Source organism: Taudactylus pleione, unplaced genomic scaffold (assembly GCF_031769625.1).
Source record: "Taudactylus pleione unplaced genomic scaffold, aTauple2 ptg000478l, whole genome shotgun sequence".
NCBI classification, from domain to species: Eukaryota; Metazoa; Chordata; class Amphibia; order Anura; family Myobatrachidae; genus Taudactylus; species Taudactylus pleione.
Genome location: NW_028284880.1, coordinates 4,849,190 through 4,868,409, shown reverse-complemented (window position 1 = coordinate 4,868,409; position 19,220 = coordinate 4,849,190). Strand labels below are relative to the sequence as shown.

The 19,220-nt window shown below is 46.7% G+C and overlaps 1 protein-coding gene across 1 annotated transcript in view; it reads right to left on the bottom strand.

The window, feature by feature from the left end:
• The window catches only part of LOC148503040 (cyclic nucleotide-binding domain-containing protein 2-like), a 338,546-nt gene that overhangs the window by 89,544 nt on the left and 229,782 nt on the right, over positions 1-19,220 (bottom strand). Inside the window, exon 13 of the mRNA XM_088449036.1 lies at positions 2,076-2,303. Coding sequence (XP_088305162.1) covers positions 2,076-2,303 — 228 coding nt within the window. The remainder of the gene's footprint in view (positions 1-2,075; positions 2,304-19,220) is intronic.

Below are 19,220 nucleotides of genomic sequence, written 5' to 3'. Positions count from 1 at the left end.
AGGCGTAGGAGGTTGCTTCCACAGAATGTGGAGAAGATGATGTTCATCAAAATGAATTATCAGCTCTTCCAGGGAGACCAGCCTCCAGAAGGTACAGAGGGACCTGTGGTGGTGGATTCAAGTGGGGACGAGTTAATACTTTGTGAGGATGAGGATGTACACACTGAAGAGGGTGAGGAATCGGTGGATGAGGAGGATGAGGATGACATCTTGCCTCCGTAGAGCCAGTTTGTGCAGGGACACATTAATTGCCAGCTTGTTTTGTGGGGGCCCAAACGAACCAATCATTTCAGCCACAGTTGTGTGGCAGACCCTGGCGCTGAAATGATTGATTTGTTAAAGTGTGCATGTCCTGTTTATACAACATAAGGGTGGGTGGGAGGGCCCAAGGACAATTCCATCTTGCACTTCTTTTTTTTCTTTGCATTATGTACAGTTTGGGGCCTAGTTTTTCTAACTGCCATCCTGTCTGCCACTGCAGTGTCACTCCTAGATGGGTCACGTGTTTGTGCCGCCCACTCGTGTCGCTTAGCATAGTCATCCAGCTACCTCGGTGCAACCTTTTGGACATGAAAACACTATTCTGAGGTGTGAGGTGTTCAGAATAGACTGGAAATGAGTGGAAATTAAGGTTATTGAGGTTAATAATAGCATAGGAGCAGAGAAACCAACAAATTCTGTGATTTTAGCTGTTTTTATGCTTTTTAAAAAAAAAATACAGATCCAAAACACAAAACCCAGAACCCAAAACACGGAAGGGTGGTTTTGGCAAAACCAATCCAGATCCAAAACACGAAGAAAGATCCAGATCCAAAACCAAAACACAAAACACGAAAAGTGGCCGGTGCACACCCCTAGTTTGAACATGTTTATTTCTATAAAATTTCTTTTAATACGTTAGAAAGGTCACTTACAAATGAAGTGTGGGGTATCTATAAGTGTATGACATTCAGTAGAGGGTAAAGCAGGGATGGGGAACCTCAGGTCCAGGGGCCGTATAAGGCCCACGGAATCATTTGGTCTGGCCCTCTGAGCTTTTTTCTGCCATCCTCATCTGGCTAGCAGGTTGCCTGATGAGGCAGAATCTATGCAGCAGTGCCGCCTGGATCGTCCTTAGGACCCTTCACACGGTCACACCGCTGCCCTTACAGCTCTCCTGAGCATCCTCAGGATGCTCCGGGCATTGCTGTAATCATCGGCGATTGTGGCCCCGCCCCGTGTGATGTCACAGTGAGGGGGCATGGCCTGCTCCGGGCCTGCAAATAATGTTATAAATATCAAAATGGCCCTCGCCAGAAAAAAGGTTCCCCACCCCTGGGGTAGAGAATAAGAGGTATATTACTAAAGCGCGGGTTTATAGAAGTGGAGGTGTTGCCCATAGCAACCAATCAGATTCTACTTATTTATGTAGCACCTTTTAGAAGATAATAGCTAGAATCTGATTGGTTGCTATGGGCAACACCTCCAATCATAAAAACCCGCACTTTAGTAAATATACCCCTAAGGAGCCATTTTGCTGACATTTAGCGCCGGTCCTGTGTAAATGTGTAGCGCCGACCGCAATCACTGCGGTCGGCGCTACACTTGTGGCTATCTAGGGCGGGCCGGACCGTGGCCGGCGGCGCCCCCCCCCCGCACCGCCGGTCCCACGGCGCCCAGGGCACGCACCCTGCCCGACCCCCCTTAGTTACGCCACTGATGATGACTGTTGCAGCTGCAAACTTAAAAACAGTGGGTGGGATAGGCTTTCACCTGCAGATGCACTCCTAATTTGTATAAATGCGCTGATTCTGATAAAAGCAAATAGCCTGCTGCGGCTGTGCCCCCCAAAAAAAAACATCTGCGCATGAGTCCCTCTCAAAATCAGGCCCATAAACTTGTTGCAGAAAATTACGTTATTGGCTGTGAGATTTTTTAAATGTTAATTCTTGATTTAAAAAAAAAAAAATGGAACAAATTTGAATAGGTTTTTTTTGCTGCTTCACACTAGTCATCATACTGTATATAACATTCCTAAACTATGTACCTGTCTGTCAGTCAGTGTACAGTGCATACAAGGTTTGGCTTATACTTACAAAAACATCTCCAGGCCTGAGGGTTTGGATCTGGATAAATATCTGGGAAACGTGTTCATCTTCTGGTTTTCTAGAAAACTCTGACTGTCTTGCGGCTGCTACAATCTTATTAAGCCGTGAACTTGTCCTTGCTGTCTCGTTTAATTTTCTTTCCTTCTGCAGGAGGGGTAATAGATGTTCCTCTTCAATGAAATTAAATGACATATCCTCATATTTGTGGTCCTTATTCTAGGAATAAAAAAAATAAGGTACACCTTATTATTCAAGTACTTTTTGAAACCGGCCTATATAGGGGGATATGTATCAATCCTTGGGGGTCTATTTAAGCCTTGGATGGAGATAAAGTGAACAGAGTTAAAGTACCAGTCAACTAGCTCCTAATTGTCATTTTTCAAACACAGTCTGTGACATGGCAGATTGGCTTGTACTTTATCTCCGTTCACTTTATCTCCATACAAGGCTTAGTAAATAGACCCCCTCAGTCTTTAATACAAATAATCTAATTCAATTTGGGTAAATATTCATTTTATTAAAATTAAAATGTGGGTCTGACCTGAGCTGCTCATTTATTTTCCAATTGAAACATGTTCCCGTCCTATTACATGTTACTGTAGCAGGTACACTTGAGTACCTGTGTGATGACTTTAAGGCTGCTGTTTGAAACACTGCTATTTATTTTGCAAAGATTGCCTTGTGCACCTGCTGGAAGTTTATGCTATATATATAACATATTATAATAAAATTAATCCTCTTATTGGATTCCCATGCTCTCAATTTTAGAGAGGAATCATCCTTTATTTTATGTGCTATACATTTATTCTGGGCTTGGATTAGATTTTGATTTCATCATTGATATTCAGCATTATAACCTCCAGGACACAACCACCTAATAAGTTATACATCTGAATGTGCCTAGTACTCTGCACACTTAAAGATCAAGGCAGTTGTCTATAATAGGGTCGGCTCACGGGAGGGGCCAGATAGCATGGTAATTGGGGAATAACGAGACATTATTGAGAGAACTGCTGGTTGCTGTGAGTGACATTGTTCAGAACTTGGAGTGTGGAGGGCTGTCTCCTCCCAGGGACACTGGGCCTCATTCAGACCCACTCGCAAGCGGCTGTCCACTCGCAAGTGGGTTGATGGTGTGCACTGCGCATGCGCACAACGGTGGGAGCTCCGTCGTGCGCATGCGCCAGACGCGACGAGCGAAGGACTTTCCTTCGCTCGTTGTGTCTGATCAAAGGGGGCGTGCTGTCGATGTTGATTGACAGCACGCCCCCTTTGGTGGGCGTGCCGGGGGCGCGCCTGCCAGACGGAGGCGTTCCCAAGGGAACGCCTACCGTCAGAAGCCGGCCCCACTGACATCACTAGTGATGTCAGTGGGAGTGATTTTGGCTCTGATAGAGCCAAAATCACTCCAGGGCTTGTGGTCGAAAAACCCGACCACAGGCTTCTGGTCGTACTGGCAATGGTCACGATGGTCAAGACCATCACGACCATCATCCTGCACGCTCGTATGTGCTGTGGGTGGTGACCCACAGCTATACGAGCGTCAAGGAGGACGCTCCATTTTTATGGAGGATGGCCCTCATTCAGAGCAAGCGCTCTGCTCAGAGCGTCCGGCTCTGAATGAGGGCCACTGTCTGGTTAAGATATGTCCTAAGTAATTAGGGCATGGCTATTCAACTGGCAGCCAGTGTGGCAAAAGAGACTTACAAGCTGCTGTAAAAAGACCCGCGACCTGATACACTGATCACGTTGGTCTGCAGCAGCCAATCGGACTGATTCTTATTGGCTGAGGCTGACACATGTAACAGCCTCTATTGACCAGCACCAGCCTTACTTGTGTTCATACTATGCATGTGCACATTGGGGACATAATAGCATAAGCTTCAAATGCATAGTGTGTGACACTAATCACAGTGAAAGACAACTCAGTGAATACTGCATCATGCTGCAATTTCCGTATTTGGATGGGACTGCAGTGCATTCTCCAGCCAGTTAAAGGTACACATTTGACAATATCCTAATCTCAATGTAATAATGTGAAAGGGAACACTACTGTGTGGCATAGTGTGAATAAGGGGCACTAATGTGTGGTATAATGTGAATTAAGGGCACTACTGTTTAGTATAATTTAAATAAGGGGCACTACTGTGTGGCATAATGGGAATAAGGGGTTCCACTGTGGCATAATGTAAATTCAGGGCAATATTGTGTGGCATAATGTGAATAAGGGACACTACTGTGTGTTATAATGTGAATAATGGGAACTACTATGGCATAATGTGAATAAGTGGCACTTCTGTGGCATAAAGTGAATAAGTTGCACTACTATGGCATACTGTGAATAAGGGGCACTATGGCATAATGTGAATAAGGGGCCCCACTGTGTCATAATGTGAATAAGGGGCACTACTATGTGGCATATTGTGAATGAGGGGCACTACTGTGTGGCATAATGTGAATAAGGGGCACTATTGTGTAGCATAATGTGAAAAAGGTCTCTGCAGTGCATAATGTGAATAAGGGACACTACAGTGAATAAGAGGCACTACTGTGTGGCATAATGTGAATAATGGGCACTATTGTGTAGCATAATGTGAATGAGAAGCACTGCTGTGTGGTATAATGTGTATAAGGGGAACTACTCTGTAGCAAAATGTGAACAAAGGTAACTATTCTGTGGCATAATGTCAATAAGGGGCTCCACTGTGGCATTATGTGAATTAAGGGCAATATTGTTAGCATAATGTGAATAAGGGGCATTGCTGGGTGGGATAATGTGAATAAAAGGCACTATGACATAATGTGAATAAGGTGAACAAATGTATGGCATAATGTGAATTGGAAATATTGTGTGGCATCATGTGAGTAAGTGACACTGCTGTGTAGCATACTGTGAATGAGGGGCACTACTGTGTGGCATAATGTGTAATGTGTATAAGGGGCACTTATGTGTAGCATACTGTGAATGAGAGGCACTACTGTGTGGCATAATGTGAATAAGGGGCACTACTGTGTGGCATAATGTGAATAAGAGGAACTACTATGTGGCATATTTCAAATAAGAGGCACTACTGCGTGGCATAATCTTAATAATGGGCACTACTGTGTAGTACACTGTGAATGATGGGCTCTAATGTGTGTCATAATGTGACTGAGGCACTACTGTGTAGCATACTGTGATTAAGGGACACTACTGTGTGGCATAATGTATATAATGGGCACTACTGTGTGGCATAATGCGAATGAGGGACACTACTGTGTAGCATAATGTGAATAAGAGGCACTACTGTGTGGCATAATGTGAATAAGGGACACTACTGTGTGGCATAATTTAAATAAAGGGCTCCACTGTGGCATAATGTGAATAGGGGGCTCTACAGTGGCATAATATGAATAAGGAGCACTACTGTCAGTAGCTGCTGTGTATGGGGATATGTCTGACAAATGCTGGTGTCCTGCAGAGGAGTCGGAGGGCATTTAAAGAGGCATGTGTGGCATACTGTATGTGTAATATATTTTAAATTGTGTTCTAATATTGGAACTCAAATGTTCGGTCCCCAAAGCTCCTGAATTTTGGCCACTCAAAATTTTTGTTATAATAAAATATTTGTAAACCCCTGAAAATGGAAATTGCAAATATTTACCTCCGATAACGGCTGCAATCACCCGTTTTTGTTCGCAAAAACCACCCCATAGGTTTTTATTAAAATGCCAAATTTGACAAGCTTATTTTACTTCTAACAGCGCGAGTATGGGCTATTATCTCAGCCCCCCTGCATATGAATATTACATGCTGATGTTTTTTATTTTATTATTGTCGCAATAAGTGGCTATAAGGAATTGGGACTAATTCCTGATTTTAAAAAAATCTGTTTCATCATGTTTTTTTAGTGATAAACCTGGTGATTAAGTTACCAGTAAGTGTGATATTGGTGCATTGTATTGCTGCCTTTAAACTATATTAAAGAGACAGTTGTATCTTCCCTGTTGTCTTCCATTTGCAACCCTGAGCCACAAATGTACCCACTTGCCGATTAAAATGAGCGATTGAAGGATAACGATATCGTTATTGTTCAATCGCTCATTAATCGTGCACAAATCGGGCATGAAAATTTTGAAATGACCAGCGATGTGCACTCCCTCTGGTCGTTTTCGACATCAATCATCGTCTGAACATGCCGGTCAATCTGCCGAAAATTACAGATTGACCATGTTCAGGGATGAGGGAGGGTGCCTGCACTGAATGACATATCGTTCATTGTAGGCACTGCAGGGGAAGAGGAATGACTGTACGATTACAATGTATTAATCGCAGTGTCGTTCCACTATCTGCTAGTGGATATGCACCTTCAGGTCTAACCCCCAGGTACCTCACAGTTATAATAACACAGATGAAGCAATCCAAAAAGAAAATGTGATAATGAATTTTGACATAAAACAAAACTTTTCAAATCATCAAATAAAAACCACACGCTAAGAATTGGTGATGAGATGTGTTTACATCTTTCTATTTCTTCACGTGTTAAAATAAATATTGACACGTGAGAATAATCAACACATAATATTCCCCTATCTACTGGTGTTTTCTTACACTGTTTAATTTTATAAATTCACAACTGTTTTGCTAATCTGTATTTATCACAAATATATGATTATATACATGATCTAAGAACACTACAACATAGCAATGTAATGCAAAGATCTATCTTCCTTATTTGAAGGTAGCTGAAGGCTGTATTCAGCCTGATGCTACATAAGTGACTAGTTTAGTGGGGAGTAGATGTAATGGCAGTTCAGTGGCATCACTAGGGGGCGTGCTTGTCAAAACGGGTGACATCCAAGAGGGTGACAACAAAATAGCAAAGGTGCTTTACTGTACCGGGAGAGCAAGCCACCACCATCACAAATCTTCGATCTGCAAACGGCTGCACCGGGTGTCACCACATATAGGGCTTCATTCAGAGGCGGCCGTACGGTCTACGACTGCACGGCCGCCTCGATGTTTGTCCAGTGTGCACGAGGGAGCCAGCTCCTTCATGCGCATGCGTGAGACCCGCTACGACCGACAGCGCCGGTCGTAGCGGGTCTCTTTCCAAAGGGGGCGAGCTGTCGATGTTGATTGACAGCTCGCCCCGTTTGGAAGGCGGGCCGGGGGGGTGGCAGCCCAAACGGAGGCGTTCCCATGGGAACGCCTGCCGTTTGGGGGAGGCCCCACTGACATCACTAGTGATGTCAGTGGAGAGCTTCCGGCTCAGACAGAGCCAGAATTTCTCCGGGGCTTACGACAAGTGAGACCCTACCCTAGGGTCTCGTCGTAAGCCCCGATGGTCGCGATGGTCATAGACCATCGCGACCATCACCCTAGCGGTCGTTAGAGCTGTGGGTGTAAACCCACAGCCTAACGACCGAAACAGGCGACCGGCCAGGATGCAAGTGCCCGCCCAGTTTCTGAGCGACCGCTTGCATCCTCCGACCGCCTCTGAATGAGGGCCATAGTGACGCCACTGTGGCAGTTATAGGCATAATGGTTTGTGTTGTTTTCCTTTTATTGGCATTTATTGAATTCTATTTATAGGTTGTTAACGGGGGTGCCAATTTCAAAAGGGCAGAATGCGCCCTGCCCTCTTCTTGGCGCCCCGCTAAAACAACCTGCCAGGTGCTGTCCCCACCCACGGGCTGCAGTGTCCTGCAGGTGGGAAAAATAGCGGTGCAGCGATCACCGCCAGAGAATAGATGCCAGGCACATGCGCCCGAAATCTATTCACAGGGACAGGAGAACTTGGGGGCAGACTGGCATGTCCGTAAGTGGCGGGTATGTCACCAAGAGTGATGAAAAGGGGGCGCATTTTAAAGATACGCCCGTTTTTCTCATGGCCACGCTTTCTGGGCACGTGCAGAAGTGCCCCTTTCTAGGTCCGGCGCTCAGGGGTTGGCTGGCAGCTTTTAGCCTGGGTGGCATGTCCAGAGCACAGGCCCAAATGTAACGGCCCATCCTTATATGGGGGTTTTCAGTACACTAAATATTTATCAATTAACAAAAAACAGGCCTAGTGTTGCTTAACCCAAAAAGACTTTATTACGTGTGTGTGTATCTGTATATACACAACCGTTCAAAAGTTTGGGGTCACTTAGAAATCTCCTTATTTTTGAAAGAAAAGCACTGTTTTTTTCAATGAAGATAACATTAAATGAATCAGAAATACACTCTATACATTGTTAATGTGGTAAATGACTATACTAGCTGCAAATGTCTGGTTTTTAAAGGAATATCTACATAGGTGTATAGAGGCCCATTTCCAGCAACCATCATTCCAGTGTTCTAATGGTACATTATGTTTGCTAAGCGCGTTAGAAGACTAATGGATGATTAGAAAACCCTTGTGCAATTATGTTAGCACAGCTGAAAACGGGTTTGCTCGTTAGAGAAGCTATAAAACTGGCCTTCCTTTGAGCTACTTGAGTATCTGGAGCATCACATTTGTGGGTTTGAGTATACTCTCCATATGGCCAGAAAAAGAGAACTTTCATGTTAAACTCGACAGTCTATTCTTGTTCTTAGAAATGAAGGCTATTCCATTCGAGAAGTTGCCAAGAAACTGAGCATTTCCTACAACGGTGTGTACTACTCCCTTCAGAGAACAGCACAAACAGGCTCTATATGGGCAAAAGAACACAGACATTGGACAGAGGAAGATTGGAAAAAAGTGTAATGGACAGACGAATCGAAGTTTGAGGTGTTTGGATCACACAGAAGAACATTTATGAGACGCAGAACAAGTGAAAAGATGCTGGAAGAGTGCCTGACACCATCTGTCAAGCAGGGTGGCGGTAATGTGATGGTCTGGGGCTTCTTTTAGTGCTGGCAAAGTGGGAGATTTGTACAAGGTAAAAGGGATTTTGAATAAGGAAGGCTATCACTCCATTTTGCAATGCCATGCCATACCCTGTGGACAGCGCTTGATTGGAGCCAATTTCCTCCTCCAACAGGACAATGGCCCAAAGCACACCTCCAAATTATGCAAGAACTATTTAGGGAAAAAGCAGGCAACTGGTATTCTGTTTGTAATGGAGTGGCCAGCGCAGTCACCAGATCTCAACCCCATTGAGCTGTTGTGGGAGCAGCAAGAAGTGCCCATCAAGCCAATCCAACTTGTGGGAGGTTCTTCAGAAAGCGTGGGGGGAAATTTCTTCAGATTACCTCAACAAATTGACAGCTAGAATGCCAGAGGTCTGCAATACTGTAATCAGGGGCGCCGAGAGGGGGGGGGGGGAGTGGGTACAATTTACCCAGGCCCGGGCTTCCAGAGGGTGCTGGGATGCAGTGGGAGATTGCTCGCGGCTGCTAACAGCCTGAGGAAAGGAGCGATCACACTGATCGCTCCCCCCTGGCTTTGCATCGGGCTGAGGGGCTCACAGCGCCCCCTCCCCGGCGTGTAGTGGCCTGCAAAAGTATGTGTTTTTTTCTTTTTTTTCAAGGGGGCATGGCCACGCCTCTCACTCTTAGGTCACACCCCCTTTTACCGGGGCCTGGCGGCGCTCTCTACGCCCCTGGCTGTAATTTCTGCAAAAGGAGCATTCTTTGACGAAAGCAAAGTTTGAAAGACATAATTATTATTTAAAATAAAAATCATTATTTCCAACCTTGCCAATGTCTTGACTATGGCCCTGATTCAGAGCCGGACGCAAGTGGCTGCTCGTTCACTCCGAGCGATGTTTGCCCAACTGCGCATGCATACGGATCGTAATACGCATGCGCGAACCACTCAGTGCGGCCGAAATTCATGTGCTCGCAAAATAGCGAATGCCTGATAATTTGAGTGACAGGAGGAGGCGTATGTGGGTGGCAACAGGGGAAGGTGCTTGAAAACGGGGAGTGGAGATCCGATCGCAGGCGTGCTTAAAGGTCAAAATGGGCGTTTTATGGGTGTGCATATTTAAAACAGCAGCGTCATTGACCACGTCACTGGGTTATTTTATAGCCAGAACTGCTCGCAAAATTGTGGTAGCAAAAACCAACCACAAGAATAGCGAGCAGTTCATACCCTGGTCGATGTACTCGATTAATCTAATAAATAGCGGACATGACGTAGGATGCGAGCGGCCAGGGGGCGTAGTTTCCCAAAAAACGACCGCAAGTTTTGTACGCTCGTTCAGACATAGAGGCGTGAACAGGCCGCAAACAGCGAACGGTTCATTTGAATAGCCACCCCTATTTTCTTGACGAGCGAGCGCAAATAGCGTCCGGCTCTGAATCAGGCCCTATATGTTCTATTCATTTTGCAACTCATTTGATAAATAAAATCAGTTTTCATGTAAAACACGAAAATTGTCTGGGTGACCCCAAACTCTTGAACGGTAGTGTATATATATATATATATATATATATATATATATAATATGGCAATTCAGGCGGCACTCTCAGCAAAACAAATTAATCAAACGGAGGGTCCCAGTCCTCCACCTCTATTCGACGTTTCAAATTTATTACAAATTTTTCATCATTTGTAATAAATTTGAAACGTCGAATAGAGGTGGAGGACTGGGACCCTCCGTTTGATTAATTTGTTTTGCTGAGAGTGCCGCCTGTATTGCCATATTATTTACACTTATCCTATTTGGGAAGGCACCCAGGATTGTTGTGATTTTTGTGCTGGAGTGCCGAGCATTGCAGTGGAGTGTATATGTATATATATATATATATTAGGGGTGTGCACCGGCCACTTTTCGTGTTTTGTGTTTTGGTTTTGGATCTGGATCTTTCTTCGTGTTTTGGATCTGGATTGGTTTTGCCAAAACCACCCTTCCGTGTTTTGGGTTCTGGGTTTTGTGTTTTGGATCTGTATTTTTTTGAAAAAAAGCATAAAAACAGCTAAAATCACAGAATTTGTTGGTTTCTCTGCTCCTATGCTATTATTAACCTCAATAACCTTAATTTCCACTCATTTCCAGTCTATTCTGAACACCTCACACCTCACAATAGTGTTTTCATGTCCAAAAGGTTGCACCGAGGTAGCTGGATGACTATGCTAAGCGACACGAGTGGGCGGCACAAACACGTGACCCATCTAGGAGTGACACTGCAGTGGCAGACAGGATGGCAGTTAGAAAAACTAGGCCCCAAACTGTACATAATGCAAAGAAAAAAAAGAAGTGCAAGATGGAATTGTCCTTGGGCCCTCCCACCCACCCTTATGTTGTATAAACAGGACATGCACACTTTAACAAATCAATCATTTCAGCGCCAGGGTCTGCCACACAACTGTGGCTGAAATGATTGGTTCGTTTGGGCCCCCACAAAACAAGCTGGCAATTAATGTGTCCCTGCACAAACTGGCTCTACGGAGGCAAGATGTCATCCTCATCCTCCTCATCCACCGATTCCTCACCCTCTTCAGTGTGTACATCCTCATCCTCACAGAGTATTAATTCGTCCCTGCTGGAACCACAGGTCCCTCTGTACGTTCTGGAGGCTGGTCTCCCTGGAAGAGTTGATAATTCATTTTATGAACATCATCTTCTCCACATTTTGTGGAAGCAACCTCCTACGCCTTTCGCTGACAAGGTTCCCGGCTGCACTAAACACTCTTTCGGAGTACACACTGGAGGGGGGGCAACTCAGGTAAAATAGAGCCAGTTTGTACAGGGACCTCCAAATTGCTTCTTTTTCCTGCCAGTACAGGTACGGACTGTCTGACATGCCTACTTGGATGCTGTCACCGATGTAATCCTTTAACAGACAGACGCACGCTTGTCGCTGCTGCTTTGAGGATTCAAGTGCGGCTACAGCCCACACAATTCACAAAGACAGAAAAAAAAAAAGAATATTTTTATTGTTTGTGGAGCACACTTTGAGGGTTACACCACCCTTTAACAGACAGACGCACGCTTGTCGCTGCTGCTTTGAGGATGCAAGTGCGGCTACAGCCCACACAATTCACAAAGACAGAAAAAAGAAGAAGAATATTTTAATTGTTTGTGTAGAACACTTTGAGGTGTCACCACCCTTTAACAGACAGACGCACGCTTGTCGCTGCTGCTTTAAGGATGCAGGTGCGGCTACAGCCCACACATTTCACAAAGACCGAAAAAAAAAGAACAATATTTTAATTGTTTGTGTAGAACACTTTGAGGTGTCATCACCCTTTAACAGACAGACGCACGCTTGTCGCTGCTGCTTTAAGGATGCAGGTGCGGCTACAGCCCACACAATTCACATAGACAGAAAAAAAAAGAACAATATTTTAATTGTTTCTGTAGCACACTTTGAGGGTGTCACCACCCTTTAACAGACAGACGCACGCTTGTCGCTGCTGCTTTGAGGATGCAAGTGTGGCTACATCGCACACAAGTCACAAACACATTAAAAAAATAGTTTTTTATTTTTTGGAACACTTTGAGAGTTACACCACCCTTTAACAGACAGACGCACGCTTGTCGCTGCTGCTTTAAGGATGCAGGTGCGGCTACAGCCCACACATTTCACAAAGACCGAAAAAAAAAGAACAATATTTTAATTGTTTGTGTAGAACACTTTGAGGGTGTCACCACCCTTTAACAGACAGACGCACGCTTGTCGCTGCTGCTTTAAGGATGCAGGTGCGGCTACAGCCCACACATTTCACAAAGACCAAAAAAAAAAGAACAATATTTTAATTGTTTGTGTAGCACACTTTGAGGGTGTCACCACCCTTTAACAGACAGACGCACGCTTGTCGCTGCTGCTTTGAGGATGCAAGTGTGGCTACATCGCACACAAGTCACAAACACATTAAAAAAATAGTTTTTTATTTTTTGGAACACTTTGAGAGTTACACCACCCTTTAACAGACAGACGCACGCTTGTCGCTGCTGCTTTAAGGATGCAGGTGCGGCTACAGCCCACACATTTCACAAAGACCGAAAAAAAAAGAACAATATTTTAATTGTTTGTGTAGAACACTTTGAGGGTGTCACCACCCTTTAACAGACAGACGCACGCTTGTCGCTGCTGCTTTAAGGATGCAGGTGCGGCTACAGCCCACACATTTCACAAAGACCAAAAATAAAAGAACAATATTTTAATTGTTTGTGTAGCACACTTTGAGGGTGTCACCACCCTTTAACAGACAGACGCACGCTTGTCGCTGCTGCTTTAAGGATGCAGGTGCGGCTACAGCCCACACAATTCACAAAGACAGAAAAAAGAACAATATTTTAATTGTTTGTGTAGCACACTTTGAGGGTGTCACCACCCTTTAACAGACAGATGCACGCTTGTCGCTGCTGCTTTAAGGATGCAGGTGCGGCTACAGCCCACACAATTCACAAAGACAGAAAAAAGAACAATATTTTAATTGTTTGTGTAGCACACTTTGAGGGTGTCACCACCCTTTAACAGACAGACGCACGCTTGTCGCTGCTGCTTTAAGGATGCAGGTGCGGCTACAGCCCACACAATTCACAAAGACAGAAAAAAAAAGAACAATATTTTAATTGTTTGTGTAGCACACTTTGAGGGTGTCACCACCCTTTAACAGACAGACGCACGCTTGTCGCTGCTGCTTTGAGGATGCAGGTGGAATCTAGACGGGATTTGGAACCGAGGCACACTAACTCCATCAATTGTCTAAATCCCACTGCACTAATGTCGGATACCGGACGCACGTCTAACACCAACATAGCAGTCAAGGCCTCAGTTATACGTTTTGCTTCAGGATGACTGCTGTCGTACTTCATCCTCATCGCTAGGGACTGTTGGAGGGTCAATTGTTTAGTAAAAGTAGTGATGTTCCTACTTCCTCTCTGGGATGATGAACAATTCCCAGCAGCAGCAACAGCACTAGGAGGAAGAGGTTCTTGATCTTTCCCTATTTTATTTTTATCGGAGAAAGTTTGGTCCTCCATTTATGTTATATTGATATATATACGTGCGGCTAAAGCGCACACAAACACAGAAAATATTATTTTATTTTTGCTGGAGAGTAGTGCACTTTGTGGGTTACACCACCCTTTAAGAAATGAGCCAGCCGGCTCTTTACTTATGGGACACAGGCGCACGCTTGGCGCTGCTCCTTTGTTGATGCACGTGCAGCCACAGTGCACACAATTCACAAACACAGAAAATAATTTTTTTTTTGGTTTGGACTGGAGTGTACTTTCGGGGGTTACAGCACCCTTAACGGTCAAGCCAGCCGGCCCTTTACTTAAGACACAGGCGCACGCTTGGCACTACTTTGTTGATGCACGTGCGGCTACTGCGCACACAATTCACAAACACAGAAAATAATTTTTTTTTTGGTTTGGACTGGAGTGTACTTTCGGGGGTTACAGCACCCTTAACGGTCAAGCCAGCCGGCCCTTTACTTATGACACAGGCGCACGCTTGGCACTACTTTGTTGATGCACGTGCGGCTACTGCGCACACAATTCACAAACACAGAAAATAATTTTTTTTTTGGTTTGGACTGGAGTGTACTTTCGGGGGTTACAGCACCCTTAACGGTCAAGCCAGCCGGCCCTTTACTTATGACACAGGCGCACGCTTGGCACTACTTTGTTGATGCACGTGCGGCTACTGCGCACACAATTCACAAACACAGAAAATAATTTTTTTTTTGGTTTGGACTGGAGTGTACTTTCGGGGGTTACAGCACCCTTAACGGTCAAGCCAGCCGGCCCTTTACTTATGACACAGGCGCACGCTTGGCACTACTTTGTTGATGCACGTGCGGCTACTGCGCACACAATTCACAAACACAGAAAATATTTTTTTTTTAGGTTTGGACTGGAGTGTACTTTCGGGGGTTACAGCACCCTTTAACGGTCAAGCCAGCCGGCCCTTTACTTATGACACAGGCGCACGCTTGGCACTACTTTGTTGATGCACGTGCGGCTACTGCGCACACAATTCACAAACACAGAAAATAATTTTTTTTTTGGTTTGGACTGGAGTGTACTTTCGGGGGTTACAGCACCCTTAACGGTCAAGCCAGCCGGCCCTTTACTTATGACACAGGCGCACGCTTGGCACTACTTTGTTGATGCACGTGCGGCTACTGCGCACACAATTCACAAACACAGAAAATAATTTTTTTTTTGGTTTGGACTGGAGTGTACTTTCGGGGGTTACAGCACCCTTAACGGTCAAGCCAGCCGGCCCTTTACTTATGACACAGGCGCACGCTTGGCACTACTTTGTTGATGCACGTGCGGCTACTGCGCACACAATTCACAAACACAGAAAATAATTTTTTTTTTGGTTTGGACTGGAGTGTACTTTCGGGGGTTACAGCACCCTTAACGGTCAAGCCAGCCGGCCCTTTACTTATGACACAGGCGCACGCTTGGCACTACTTTGTTGATGCACGTGCGGCTACTGCGCACACAATTCACAAACACAGAAAATAATTTTTTTTTTGGTTTGGACTGGAGTGTACTTTCGGGGGTTACAGCACCCTTAACGGTCAAGCCAGCCGGCCCTTTACTTATGACACAGGCGCACGCTTGGCACTACTTTGTTGATGCACGTGCGGCTACTGCGCACACAATTCACAAACACAGAAAATATATTATTTTTTTAGCACTTGGGGGGAGCACCCCTGATGGACAGAGCACCCCCTGGACAACACTGCAGCACTCCTTTAGGACTGGGACACTGCACAGGACTTTGGAGTGGACACAGCCCCTATGGAGAACTGACTGCACAACACAGTCCAGCCAGCCCCTATGGACTTTGAAGTAGTGGACACAGCCCCTATTAACAACAGCAGCACAGCACAACACAGCCAGCCCCTATGGACTTTGAAGTAGTGGACAACAGCAGCACTACACTACACTACACTACACAGCCCTAACTCCCACCCTCCCTCTTCACTGTCCACAGCCGAGTGAGAAAATGGCGCCGACGTGGGTACCTTATATAGGATCCAAAACCCGCGAGACTCGGAAGGCGGGATGATGACGTTTTGCCTCGATTTCAGATCCGAGTCAGGCGGGAAAAGTCGAGCCTGATTCGGAACGGACTCGGATCGGGGGGGCTCGGGGGGGTTCGGATTTCAGAAATCCGAACCCGCTCACCCCTAATATATATATATATATATATATATATATATTACACACTAGTATATAAAGGGACCCGGCTGCTCCACACCCACAGCTGCTTTGCTCTTCCCGTCCCTTTATACTTAGGCCACCCACCAGTGCCGTAACTAGGGTGGTGCGACCATGTGCCATGGCACAGGGCACCGCAGGACAGGGGGCACTATTTGGGCCTGTCAGTTTTCCTGTTTATTATCATTTTTACTTGTAGCTTCCTCTTTTTTTATCCCCAGCATCTCCTGGCTTCCCCAGGAGTACCCCTATCTCTTCCCTGGCCCTTCCCAATGAGGCCATGTCCCTTTTTCAGGTGCACTATCTTATGTTCCTATTTAAAAAATGGAGGGTTGGGGGCGCCAATGCTCCCTCTGGCACAGGGCACCAAATAGTTTAGTTACGGCTCTGCCACCCACCACCCCCGTTTCTCTCTGTCCTCTTCTCTCAGCGCATACATGAACGTCACATCTTTAAATAGGTAAACACTATCATTTCACATCATAAGCATCGGTGCACAGTAACAAAATTAGATTTGGTATCACAAAGTGGAGCTTCTCAGGGATTCACAAACCATATATACAGTAGTTCACTTATGGTGTAAGAGTCCACTGTTAACTTATTTATATTCCCAGAAGTAATTAGATTCTTCCCTCAGATGTGGCAGTCATAGGCAAAACTATAGAGGTCTGGTAATGGGTGGTGGCAGTTTTAGCACCATGTCAGATATTGTGTTACTGTTTCTTGGAAAAGAAAATAGTATCACACCCACACCAGTGGCGTCTGCCCCCATGGTGTTACTCTTAGTGGGGGGGACGTTGTGTGCGCCACCGATATTCAATATTCATGTAGGAGATCACATTGTCTGGAAGATGCCTGTTTACGTAGAAATATAACCCCTGTCATCATCATAACCAGATAATATATATACTGTAGTAACAGGAGCTTTTGTGCAGGAAAAATGTGAATTTCCCTGATCAAACTTCTGTGTCTTTCCAGGTTCCCCTGTGTCACCCCCCAATGTCTCCGTCCCCAGGCCCCTCTGTGGTTCTCCAGGCGCTCTGTGTCTCTCTATCTCCAGGCCCCCTTGTCTCTCACCAGGACCCCCTGGGCCTAGCCATCCCCAAGACCCCCTGGGCCTCTCCATCCCTAGGACCCCCTGGGCCTCTCCATCCCCAGGACCCCCTCCATCTTTGCATCCTCAGGCCCACCTGTGGCTCTCAGCCTCATTCCCGCAGCCCCAGTGTGTGGGTCAGCATCATTTCTCAGCCCATGTCACCCCAGCCCTGTGCAGTCAGCTCCAACCTTCCCCCCCAGCCCCCTGTGCCGTCAGCTCTAACCCCCCCAGCTCCCTGTGCAGTCAGCTCCAATCCCCCCAGCCCCCTGTGCCGTCAGCTCTACCCCCCCCCAGCCCCCTGTGCAGTCAGCTCCAACCCCCCCAGCCCCCTGTGCCGTCAGCTCCAACCCCCCAGCCCACTGTGCAGTCAGCTCCAACCCCCCCCAGCCCCCTGTGCAGTCAGCTCCAATCCCCCCAGCCCCCTGTGCCGTCAGCTCTAACCCCCCCAGCCCCCTGTGCAGTCAGCTCTAACCCCCCCCAGGCCACTGTGCAGTCAGCTCCAACCTTCCCCCCCAGCCCCCTGTGCTGTCAGCTCTAACCCCCACCAGCCCCCTGTGCAGTCAGCTTCAATCCCCCCCAGCCCCCTGTGCTGTCAGCTCTAACCCCCACCAGCCCCCTGTGCAGTCAGCTTCAATCCCCCCCAGCCCCCTGTGCAGTCAGCTCCAACCCCCCCAGCCCCCTGTGCAGGCAGCTCAACCTCCCCCCCCAGCCTTCTGTGCAGTCAACTCCCCCCACCCCAGCCCCCTGTGCAGTCAACTCCCCCCACCCCAGCCTTCTGTGCAGTCAGCTCCAACCCCCCCAGCCCCCTGTGCAGGCAGCTCAACCTCCCCCCCCAGCCTTCTGTGCCGTCAACTCCCCCCACCCCAGCCCCCTGTGCAGTCAGCTTCAATCTCCCCCCTCCCTCCTCCCCCCTGTAGTCGCCGCCTCTGCTAACACTTACCTGCTCCGTGCTGCTCCGTCCTCTGCTATGTCTGCGCCGCTACTTGTGGGAAGAGTTGCTGCTGGGCATGCGCAGCAGCTCCCCCGGCGGCCATTTTTTTTTTTTTAAGGTAAGCTTCTGTGCATGCGCAGAAGCCGTAGACTGGAGCTGACCGATTGGAGCTCAGGTCCGATTGTGGCAGCGGCTGTGGGAGGGTGCAGGGCGGCTGCCGGCCACTAACCTGGACGGTGGTGGGCGGGCACGGGCGGTTCAGCGACCTGGGCTAATGGGTGGTCCTGTGCACACCCGGACCACCCCCCAGTTTCGCCTATGGTGGCAGTACTGTACAATTCGGAAAAGGGGGAAAAAAGGAAAAATATATTGGGCGTGATTCAGAGGTGGACGCTGCTGTGTGGCACTTGCGTTTGAATGTGGAGTCGTGCCAGCAATAATATGTAAATGCTAGTTTCAGCCATCCTCTGCTGCAGATACCTGAAGCAGAATGTGCAGACCCCGAGACTCACTTTCTGGACCCCCGTGCACATTAGCACGGTAAGTGGTTCCAGACAGTCCACCATCGCGTACACTTGCACCTGCCTATAAATTGCTGCTATGTACTGATTAGGGATGTGCGCCGGACCATTTTTGCCGGATTTGGATTTGGATTTGGTTCTAATTCGTCGTCCGGCTTTTGATTTGGATTTGGATTTGCCAAACTGCGGTGACTGGATTTGGATTTGGATTTGGATTTTTTTACAAAAATTTACAAAAAAAGCTAAAATCACATAAATTGGTCTTTTTTTTCTTCCTAGAGTATTATTAACCTCAATAACATTAATTTCCAGTCAATTTAGACCATATCACAGCTTATAATATTGTTTTCAACATTATTGGCCAAAGGTTGCAGTGAGCTGACTGGTTACTAAGCGACAAAGCAGCGGCACAACGACACAGACACCACAGTATAAAGCACATCTATGACACATTGCCACACAGCAGTGGCAGAAATGAAAAGTAGTGCACCCACCCA